We start from the raw sequence: 12,448 nt of genomic DNA, 5'->3' as shown, positions 1-12,448 counted from the left end.
TTATGTAACCACTGCGCCCGGCTTCAATGTGTACGTTGTACATTATCATTAATGGACCCTCAGTAATGTTTTATTTCTTGTGGTATACCATGAATATTTCTATAAAGTAAACCAAAAAACGCTACTGCTGAGAGTAAAGGATCCGAATGTGAGAGATCTGTAAGAAAGAAACCGGGAGGATGTAGAAGATGGAGTTACCACTCACCCTCGTGATCCTGTTTACTCTCTAGAGTTTTCTTCAAACAAAAATCGAGTGTGGTTCTGTTCCGAGCAGCAGTGGTTTAAAGCGCACAGAGGTCTGCAAACTTTCAATCTTACTTCCCACTGACAATGGAACCTCCACTTTAGCATTTCAAGGAAGATTACATTTCCATGTACATACCCAGCGCGTCAAATGTGTTGTATACAATCTGAAAAGATACGCACCGTCGCCATGATAGTATAAAACAGCATATGAAAAGAAGATGGCCCTGATGTTGGAGGCATCAACGACCTCTGAAACGTCGGTAAACTTCTACCAGACTACACGGCGCAACAACCCAGAAGACAGAAATCTTCATCGCCCTGATGATGGAGGCAGTATGACCTCTGAAACGTTGGTTAACATCGACCAGACTACTCAGCGCAACAACCCAGAAGACAGAAATCTTCATATTCATCGCCCTGATGATGGAGGCAGTATGACCTCTGAAACGTTGGTAAACATCGACCAGACTACACAGCGCAACAACCCAGAAAACAGAAATCTTCATACTCTGATGACGGAGGCAGTATGACCTCTGAAACGTTGGTAAACATCGACCAGACTACACAGCGCAACAACCCAGAAGACAGAAATCTTCATATTCATCGCCCTGATGATGGAGGCAGTATGACCTCTGAAACGTTGGTAAACATCGACCAGACTACACAGCGCAACAACCCAGAAAACAGAAATCTTCATACTCTGATGACGGAGGCAGTATGACCTCTGAAACGTTGGTAAACATCGACCAGACTACACAGCGCAACAACCCAGAAGACAGAAATCTTCATATTCATCGCCCTGATGATGGAGGCAGTATGACCTCTGAAACGTTGGTTAACATCGACCAGACTACTCAGCGCAACAACCCAGAAGACAGAAATCTTCATATTCATCGCCCTGATGATGGAGGCAGTATGACCTCTGAAACGTTGGTAAACATCGACCAGACTACACAGCGCAACAACCCAGAAAACAGAAATCTTCATACTCTGATGACGGAGGCAGTATGACCTCTGAAACGTTGGTAAACATCGACCAGACTACACAGCGCAACAACCCAGAAGACAGAAATCTTCATATTCATCGCCCTGATGATGGAGGCAGTATGACCTCTGAAACGTTGGTAAACATCGACCAGACTACACAGCGCAACAACCCAGAAAACAGAAATCTTCATACTCTGATGACGGAGGCAGTATGACCTCTGAAACGTTGGTAAACATCGACCAGACTACACAGCGCAACAACCCAGAAGACAGAAATCTTCATATTCATCGCCCTGATGATGGAGGCAGTATGACCTCTGAAACGTTGGTAAACATCGACCAGACTACACAGCGCAACAACCCAGAAGACAGAAATCTTCATATTCATCGCCCTGATGATGGAGGCAGTATGACCTCTGAAACGTTGGTAAACATCGACCAGACTACACAGCGCAACAACCCAGAAAACAGAAATCTTCATACTCTGATGACGGAGGCAGTATGACCTCTGAAACGTTGGTAAACATCGACCAGACTACACAGCGCAACAACCCAGAAGACAGAAATCTTCATATTCATCGCCCTGATGATGGAGGCAGTATGACCTCTGAAACGTTGGTAAACATCGACCAGACTACACAGCGCAACAACCCAGAAAACAGAAATCTTCATACTCTGATGACGGAGGCAGTATGACCTCTGAAACGTTGGTAAACATCGACCAGACTACACAGCGCAACAACCCAGAAGACAGAAATCTTCATATTCATCGCCCTGATGATGGAGGCAGTATGACCTCTAAAACGTTGGTAAACATCGACCAGACTACACAGCGCAACAACCCAGAAAACAGAAATCTTCATACTCTGATGACGGAGGCAGTATGACCTCTGAAACGTTGGTAAACATCGACCAGACTACACAGCGCAACAACCCAGAAGACGGAAATCTTCAGACTCACCGCTGTGAAAACCTCAAGTTTTATCCGGGATTTGTAGACATGTTTCTGATCAAATTTCCATACAAAATGTCACACTTAACAGTACCAATGGCGCACTCCTTACTAGCCGCTACCAAACCAGATAAAATGGTCACGTTATTTCAGTTTCTAAACAAAAAAACCATTCTTAATAACAGTTGTAGGCCTACATTTTTTCGAAATCTTTTACGACGTAAAATTTGAGGGCTTCGTTAAATTGCACAAATCTCGAAAATCCACACGCAAACTTTTCCTGGCATGATGTCTGAATCAAATTTCATGAGAATCCTTTCAAAGTTATTGCGGAGGGGCACACACCTTTTATCGACGCAGGTTCATTTCACGTTCACAAGAGCCCGCCACTGAAACCTGTCCTAAGGTCTACGTCAATACACCACACTCCATTAACATTAATTTTAATATCCGCCATCCACGATTATATACATTTATCCTCTAGTAACACCTTCCTTTGAAGGGTTTTAAACTTATATTAGTTTATATCATCTTCCCATGCGTGCTATATGACCTGCCACTCCATCATTCTTGAATTAATCGCTTTATAGATACTGCGTGGAATGTGAAACTCCCATGTATTTAAATTTCCATCCTCTCGTTACGTCAACCTCAGACACAAATATCTTGTCTCCAGTGCCCTGTTCTCCAACAACGTCCCCCAGGGTAACACAACGAACTTCAAACTCATTCAAAACACATGAGATCAGCGGTTCTCGTATTAGCATCTACACGGCACTCACAAACCAAAACAATATCGCCATCAAATATAATAGATAAACATAAAAAATTCTCTTACTACGCTGATGTCACCAAGGCTTACGAAAATCATTGTCGTTAAGACTGAGCCACAGATGTCTCTCCCGACACTGAAATCCTGCCCTGTCATCGACGTAAGGAACATTCAGAACGCGATATTCAGGCGTCCAGTCACACAAGACACGACATATTCAGAACGGCAAGAGAATTTTCGTATATGTGTCTTTGATTAGTATGGACTCTTCACGACATATCTGCAGGTACCACTATTTGCAACCTGTACTCCGCCTTGGTACGTGGGAATGCGCCGACGACGTGCAGAAGACGGTGTTGGTGAGATGTCATGAAGGCTCTACGTTTCTCCTTGGGGAAAATAAATATCGGTAGTCGATGTGGCACGTTTCTGTCGCCTAGAGACTGGGAGAGGATTAGAAATTTCCACTTCGCTACCACTTTGCTCAAAAATGCACTGGGACTGAACGGTCTTTCCCGCCCAGGAAAATGTAATCGAGTTCCACGACTTCCGATGCTGAACGACATTTTCCGTTCACAGCGTCATTCAATAATCGACGAACGACCACGCTCTCACATATCCTGGGAAACTACTGGCAAGTTGTTTACGAAATAATTTAAGATGGAGAAATCACTTTTAACGACATGAGCAGTTCTGGAGCGGTCCGGACGTTGCCCTTCTGGGAATCGAAACCCAGTTATCCAGCCTGTAGGACACTCAATATTTTGACTAAGTTATTTCGCCTCATATTAGAACGTGTCATTGTGTTCTAATACAAACATTGATTCCTTTATGAAACTTAAAGAGACGTCATAGTGATCCACACTAAACATCAAAAAACCAAAATAACATTTAAGCTGTCTAAGAAATGCGCACAAAATTTAGGCCAACAGAAACATAAATTGAATTTACGACAATTATCTGCATTCTCTGGAGTTCTATTGCTCTTGTGTGTAAAATTGTATTGCACCTAATACAATCTTAATCATGTTTTATAACAAACAGTGCAGTTAGGTCTGGCCAGAATCTGACGTAAGTCCTGAAAACACATCTGCTTCAGGTACAATGATATGAAACACGTGCATTGCAATGGACCTGCAGACTCCCAATATCTCTTCTTACAGACAGCATTCCTACCACTAGAATTACATGCATACCTCGAAATTATTCATAAATTGCTGGACAGAATATGTCTGTTAAAATTTGTATCGTGATACAAAACTATATTATAAACGAACATGTAATAACTATATAAAGGACCGTGAGAGTCCTCATTGTATTTTTCGAGGTTTACCTGAATCCCCCCAGGCTAACGCAGGGACAGTGCCTTAAACTAGGCAAAGCCCCTTGGTTCTATATATTCTTCCAATTCATAGTTTCATCCATAGTCCTATAATTCGACGCTAAATAGTCCGACCTGCAAACATAAAATATGCACAGTTTAAAACTGTCGGAAGTCATACGTATAATGACTTTTTTTCCCAGAATCTTAACAGGTCTGCAGACGAAGGGCCTCATGACTTATATTGTTTCAACTGTGCAGTATTTATTTTCAGCTACAAAAGACACTTCATAGACTGAGCGCGCCTATAGTCCACGTCAAATTTTTTTTCAAAAGACTAGCCAAAAAAAAAAAAAAGTGTCAGAGAAATTCTATTTTTCCATGAAATTCAAGCGCTTCGCTCACTCAATATATCACTTTTGTCACAAAAAGAAAGAACGCTATTGTTCAGCTGTGATTTTTTTCTCGCCCGTGGTGTTAATATTGCAGCAGGGTAGAAGTCAACAGACAATTGAAGTCTGGCAAACGAATGGAACAAACAATTCCAAGTTCCCTGTCCCTCGTAAGCGAGTGTATGAACTACAGACATCGACAAATGAAACAAGGAGAAGAATGTGGCAGTGTTAGCCGACGGCGAGCGTTTGACTTCACGTAATTTAACGATCCAGGCAAGCAACTTTTGAAACAGAAATATCACAGCTCCTAACTTAACATATCTGAAGAATTTAAAAACAAGAAATAAAAATAAATATTTAATACTCTTTACATACAAGAATGTGGTCCAGGGAAATCAAGAGGGACTCCCGTAAGCCTCTTGAATATCAGCACACAAAATATCAAATGATACACGTGATATGCGCCACGGTGGTCTAGCGGTTAGAACGCTGGCCTTGTAATACTGGGGTCTCGGGTTCGATTCCCGGCGGTGCCCGAATTTATAACTTGTGTTGGGCAAGGCCGTGGTCTAGGCAACACGGAGTTTTCCTCCGTGGCATCCCAACAATTACTCCATTCACACACAGAAGAAGGCAATGGCAAACCACTTCTGGATCATCTGCCAAGAACGTATATGAACAGGTCCCAGTCCGAGAAAAGGATGGAAGGATCCTGTTCATATGGACCTGTCGTCAGACACAACACTAAATAATAATAATAATAATAATACACGCGATATATCAATAACAAAATATTAATATATCCTTATATCGATTCATCTTGCACGTTCCTACCTCAAAATCCAAATGTGTAGGGGACCTACGAGTTGTCTCGTGCCTTATATTTGTTGGTACCAGTCCCATGCTGATAAATTGACAAAACACTCTTCAACTTACGTAATATTTACACATTCATCGTCGCTTTCACCGTATATCCTCGATTTTAAGATGCAATCGATTAAGGCGCATCCTTGATTTAGTAATAGATTTCCAGTAAAAAAGACGCTACATCGATTCTTAGACGCTATCAAATGCTAATACCCACTCCGACGTAAGATTTTTTTTTAAATTCTGAAAAGAAAATCGTCTTAAAATTTAATAAATGCAGTTTTCACAGAAGTCGTAACAGCTGTCTGCAAAGACCAATTTCTGTGTGCCTGTGAATCTTAATGTAAGGCAAAGTACAAGGAATCTTAATTTACAAAAATTATCAGAGGTTTGGAATGGATTCAACTGAATTAGGTTATAGGCCAATGGCGAGCTTTTATGGGGATGGTAACAAAAGTTATCGTTTCGTAAAAAAAGCTGATAAATTCTTTAATCGGCTGAGCGAGATTCATGATATGAAGTATGATTCTACTACGTAGACTTCCGATGAAGATGACATACTTCCCAATTCGCATACAAAATTCCCAAAATTAAAACGTTAAATCTGTAAGATAAACACATACCGAAATAATAATAACATACATGTGAGCTGTCAGGTTTATTTTTTATCTGGTGATCGACATGTTGTCCATAACATGAAAGTCTGACAGGAGACATCCATGGGCTTATGATACGGCAAAGCGGGTCACATCTGTGTGTGCCAATGTCACACCATAAAGGAGTTTTGCGGACATGAACTAATCCTACATTCAACACACGACAGTTGTCACACATGGCCACTAGACAGAACAGTAAACGCCATCTATTCTGGAAGATAAACACTGAAATTCTGAGGTTCGTGAACATAGTTTGAGGCATATCTTCGTTGATATATTCAGTAAATTACTGGCTGATTAGATAAGCCCTAAACCAAAACTGTCAAAGGAACTGATGTCAATAACAAGACCAATACACGTAGAGCATAAAATTGCTTGGAATTTACGTGCGACAATTAAATAAAAACACTATTTTAAGCCATCACCGTCATCTCCTGTTGTTTCAGGGGATTACGTAATTTAAAGCTTGTACCGGTCTCAGTGACCGCCACGGTGTTCTAGCGGTTAGAACGCTGGCCTTGTAATCCTGGGGTCTCGGGTTCGGTGCCCGAATTTATAACTTGTGTTGGGCAAGGCCGTGGTCTAGGCAACACGGAGTTTTCCTCCGTGGCATCCCAACAATTACTCCATTCACACACAGAAGAAGGCAATGGCAAACCACTTCTGGATCATCTGCCAAGAACGTATATGAACAGGTCCCAGTCCGAGAAAAGGATGGAAGGATCCTGTTCATATGGACCTGTCGTCAGACAGAACACTAAATAAATAAAATAAAATAAATACCGGTCTCAGTATTATCTGTCTAGAGCCTCCTTGGTCCAACTCTTACCCATTATTATCATCATCATTCCATCTATCACCACTTTATATGGTATTTACTTCCATGTACCCGAGACAGACCTTGCCCCTGAGGTACATAGTGCAGCAGCTATTTTCGAAATACATTTTGTTTTTAATATATGTTACATGTATTATATAGTTTTATTGTGAGGGATGACTATATATTTTACGACAGCGTCTTTCGAATTATGTATGAAAATCCCAAAATGGCACTTTTCTCTAAGTTCCCTGATGTCGTGTTCGCCCGGGATGGCGGCCAAATATTCTACACGCATGTAATTTTCGATTCTGTGTTGTTATGTTGCTATATTTACTCTAATATTCTTCCCTTGACCTGTGTCTGTGATTGGCCTCCTGGCTGTGGATGCAGCACACTAATAATAATAATAAAGAATTTAATTGAATTATTATTATTTATTTGTTCCTTGTGCTGACTCTGTAACTGGTTCCCACAGCTGCAAGTCAGCACGTTAAAATAAATAATTTAAATTAATTGAAATATCCCTCCGCAGGAACATCGATTTTCCTACTGACACCACATTCAGATGGAATATGGGTTCATCTATCCACTACGGCGTGTGTATCAGGGATACACTGCATGGCACGTGGACAACACAGGATAACACAGAAATCCGTGCCTCAAAGGGCTTCGATCTCGCGATTTAAGTTCGTAGAACAGCCATTACAATACATATTATACCCAACACAAGAATCACGATCTATTCGTTCTTCGCCCCAGCAGCATTTTTGTGGTGTGAGCTGTTTGATCGGCCAGGGAAAGCAACAGGTCCCCCAAAGTCCGAGGCACGCAGTCGGTGGACAACGCGGACAGCAGGAGTCGACAGGGTGGAATATAGCTCGACACTTCAACGCCCGTTTTCCCTGTGCCAAGTGAATCGGAGTTCCGGGCAACGAAACCCGCCTCGGGGCAACAGCGGAATTTAAGCCAACTGAAGAATTCTTTCTTTCGAGTTAACTCTTCGTAGAACGAGCTTCGGCGGAAAATGCAAAATTGCGTCTCCATCTCTGTGTTGCCAGATAGAGTCGGATGTAAAATGAAATTACTTCAATTTTGGAACAAACTCAAATCGCGAAGGTGTTACTCACGCCAGACAGACAGACATTTCAATTGTCTGTGGGACGAAACACCGAAACACAAATCAGTAATGTAGCTGGTTCACGCAGTCAACACAACCTTTACAACTATCAGAATCCTCGTGCCGAAAAGTTACAAATTAACTTTCTTTTTTTGCTTATGAAATTTGAACTTAAGGAGAAAAACTGCCTCACTCGTTTTTAAGATCGATACTTAATTGAAGTTACTCGGCTCCATGTCGCGGCGGCTTGCACTAAGGTAAAGAAACACCCCCACCCCCTCACCGCCGAACAGTTAGTTCATAGGACGTCGACTCGCTGTCGATGTGTCTGAACGCCATTGCTAAGAGAAAACTTCATACATCTGTCGGGAATCTAAACCACGGACCCAGTCACTTTGATGACCTGGCCATCTTGGCTCTTAACCCTAACATCACTTGCTACACACAGGAAGACAATGGAATTTCGTTCACAGGAGATCATCACCAGATGGCGAGAAACAGGCCCCATTCTTAATTAAGATTACACAGCTCTAAGCAGAGCATAGATTTAATAAAATGTGTTTATACAAACAAACATATTCGGTGACGTATCAACAGATTATCTAATTCTAACAAATGCCATCTCATCTTCTGCGGGAGTAAGAATTCAGAAGGAACCGCTAACACCAAACTGTTAATTACCAACTCCATGGAGCACAGAACTTCAGAAGTTAAATTGTACACCCAGCAAATCTCGAGTAGTTTATGGAGCTGGGAAGGTTCGTCACCACGTCCACAAAAGTCCGCCTCAGACCGTAACCTGAACCAAATTAACCGAATCCAGTTTATAAGATTATACTTTTAATCTTTGCGTTTTTAGATAGTAGCCAGAAAATTTAGCCTTCAAATTTCCTCCTGAATGAAACTTGGTTGTCTCTTTTTACAGCTGTTCCAAAATATTTGAACATCGCCACTTTCCAAAGCATTCGTTATCTGTCTTTATGTGATTGTCCTTTCCTGAGGTCTGGTGACGAGACTGAACACGTCGGTCCACTTAGCTTTCTCTGCGTTTACTTTTATATCCACTTCCTTACTAGCGTCTAATGGACCTTCCGTGTTCGTCTTCATGATACTTATGTTTCTGCAAAGCAATTTAACATCGCCACAATCCAACCCCTCTTTGGACCCTCCTGGTGGCACAACAGCGAAAATTCATCTTCTTTCAGACCATTTTGAATAAGACACGCATCAGACAGACTTTTACCTACACGGACTTTAGTACATGTTTCATATGAACATATCTTAATTGGACTTAATAATTTTATTGGTAAACCTACACAGCTAAACCGCGGACCATCTTGAAACCTCTCCGACTTCTTCTTAACTGCATCCCGTCTTTATCCGGTGGCTGCCTCAGGAATTCAGAATATCCGATCAGTAGTTTCATTAATCCACGCTGATGGTCTACGTACAAAGTTAAACTTGACAGAAGAATGTTGCATAACATTCTGTGATTACTTGATATTTCTGGTATGTTTCAAAAATTATCTTCAATATATATTACTTTGTTTTATATTTTACTAATATTCATTTAACCTTTATGTTATTTACATTACAGACTGATACAAAAACAACAAAACGTTCACCCACACTAAAGTCACATTGAGCATGATGTATATATACAGAACAACATCGAGTGTGTTATTAAAAATGGAATAAAAATCTGAAAAAGAACATCGTTTGATATCTGGTAAAAATCTGATAAAAAATGTACGCTAGCATAATGTATGAAAATTGTATTTGAATTATTTATCGTTTTGAAGCTTTATATAATGATATACACCTGAGGATGGTTCTTTTAGGAACTGAAACATGTCGTGAAACATGAAAAATGATGGTCTAATGTAAATCGAATATTTCGATAAAGAACATCATTTAATATTCTAAATATTTTAAATGTTAATTATTGTAATATTTTAATATTTAATAAGAATTATTGTGATTAGACGGACAAGATTTAATATATACTTGATATTCCTCGTTAATTACTACGGCAACTTTATCGTCCTTCTAATGAATAAGCACTACATATTCCTTTCGCTATTCTGGCAAATACTTCCTCATTCAAGTTACAATTAATAACTATGTGGATCTCAGAATATATTGTGTTACCTTGGACTACGTCTGCCAGAATTTGATCCAGCCTCGGGCACTAATGGAACAGCTGTACGTATTTCAGTTTGCCTAACATCATTAACTGTGTGTACATTCAGCAGCCTGCAAGGATAATTCTTCCATTCGTTCAAAATACTGTTCTAGGTCGGCAACCCTTCTCTCAGGCTCATCTTAATGGTTCTTTGAACTTCATTAATTTTAGTAGGACTTTAGATTCTCACGGCGATGACTCTCAAGATGGCTGTCTTCTGGATTGTTACGCCGTGTATTCTGGTAGAAGTTTACCTGCCCTGATGACGGAGGTAGTAAGCACCTCCGAAACGTCGGTAAACTGCTACCAAGACTTACACAGCGCAACAAACCAGTAGACAGCCGAAATTCATTGTATGGAACTACCGAGTTTCACTGAAGGCGAGAAAGCTGAACATCTATCAGTTGAAAATGTCTTCTACACCCTCTGATCTGTTACATTGCTCGTTAAGTCCTGCAGCCAATGAGCGAAGTAACTACAATATTACAAATCACATAACCGAGACTATTCGCATCGAGTTTTCCAGTGTCTGCGGAAAGCCACGATAACACAACACAGCAGTTTCGTCGCTAAAGAAATGACGACGTATTTGTTGCGCGTGATGTAGAACTACAAGGCGCGTGTGTCCTACCGCGAGGTATCTAATTACTGCCACGATACACAAATTCTATTACACTCCCACGTAGCTAAGTACTTCCGGTTCACTGTACAAACAACCGCCTCCCATAACTGAATAAAGTTATCTTCAAAAGAGCTGTGAACGCTATCAGGTTCTCAGGCAGTTTATGAAACCACGATGCGTGGAACTAACAATTAATTTCTGTGAACACAAACACCAACTTCGCTACTCAAAGGATATTCCTCGCAAGCAACACTAACAAAGTGGCGACAGCTGATTCAACGAAGTGAGTGCCTACAGGCTAGTCAGAAAAGCGGGTTTCGATTCCTGATGTGTGCAGTAAATCCTGACCTGGTCCGGAACTCGCTCAGGCAGCTTATCTAATGGGCAAAGCAGACGCCTTCCTTGTAGGCACAGCGGCCGGAGCTTGAAGCTGAGCACTATCTTCCGTCTAGTACAGAGATAAAGAGCCCTTCGAACAGCTGTCTGAAGGAAACTTCATACTAATGTCGGATGTCTTTCAGCAACTTGTAATGTGTCACTGCCTCACGTTACACCATGCAGTTTGGTAGAAATTTACAGACGTGTCTGAGTTTCTTACCGCCTCCATTTTCAGGACGATAATGGAGGCAGAAATTATCTCTAAAACGAAGGTAAACTTCTGCTAGACTACATTGTAATAATTAAACCAGTGTTAATTGATTGACGTGGGCCTGATATCAGATAAAGACTGTTTTGCATCTTCAACCTGCTGTCAATATCAACAGACCCTTAGAAGTCTTCCTTCTTAAAGTTTTATGAACAAGAACAACATTTAGTACATAAATTATTGCCCTGGGATCCATTTTATGGCTTCACCCAAATATCCTCAACCCCTTATGTCCAATAGACGTCTACAAAGTCTGGCAGGAAGAACAAACTTAAGGTTTTCCACCAGAATTAGGTCAGCTAAGGCACTGTCCTCCCTCTGGGATGCCACTACACTTACGTCCAAATTCCACGCATGACGTCTGATAAGGGTTGTACAGAATCGTGCAGATGAAGCTTACCTTTGATGGCACTGCGCGGATTGTGTGTGCATCGAGAACCCTGACATCCCCGCTTCTGGATAAGGGATGGACAATGTTTGCCCCCATTTTCTGGCTGCTTTTCGACTGTCCTCGACCGGGTCATCATTCCAGTGCCACACTCGACGTCACAGTCCGACCAGGGACCCCAGGCAGACACCGCGCAGTCAACCACTGCGGACAGGGAACAAGAGATTGGATGGACACTCGTGCCTAGAAACTTCCCACTCTCGTAATCACGCTCTTTGGTTTTGTAGTCTCTAAAATTCTACATAAAATCAGTTCAAGTATGGTATTTCAAAACTGAAACCACTTTTACAACTGTGCCAGTCAGATCTGAGTTCTTAAGGTGTGAAAATGAACTGGATATTTCGATATCAGAATCAACGTCAAGACGTTGTAACTGAACAGGAAAAATGTCCCCAAAAAATATTGAAAAAACCC

General features: G+C 41.2%; 1 protein-coding gene across 1 annotated transcript in view; it reads right to left on the bottom strand.

The window, feature by feature from the left end:
* The window catches only part of LOC110840385 (somatomedin-B and thrombospondin type-1 domain-containing protein-like), a 125,640-nt gene that overhangs the window by 39,348 nt on the left and 73,844 nt on the right, over positions 1-12,448 (bottom strand). The window contains exon 2 of the mRNA XM_087357891.1: positions 11,987-12,178. Coding sequence (XP_087214017.1) covers positions 11,987-12,178 — 192 coding nt within the window. The remainder of the gene's footprint in view (positions 1-11,986; positions 12,179-12,448) is intronic.

Source organism: Zootermopsis nevadensis, unplaced genomic scaffold (assembly GCF_977971745.1).
Source record: "Zootermopsis nevadensis isolate Lab colony 2312 unplaced genomic scaffold, Znev_1.0 Znev_ptg000002l, whole genome shotgun sequence".
NCBI classification, from domain to species: domain Eukaryota; kingdom Metazoa; phylum Arthropoda; class Insecta; order Blattodea; family Termopsidae; genus Zootermopsis; species Zootermopsis nevadensis.
The sequence above is the reverse complement of the archived record's forward strand: the minus strand, read 5'-3'. Positions and strand labels throughout refer to the sequence as shown.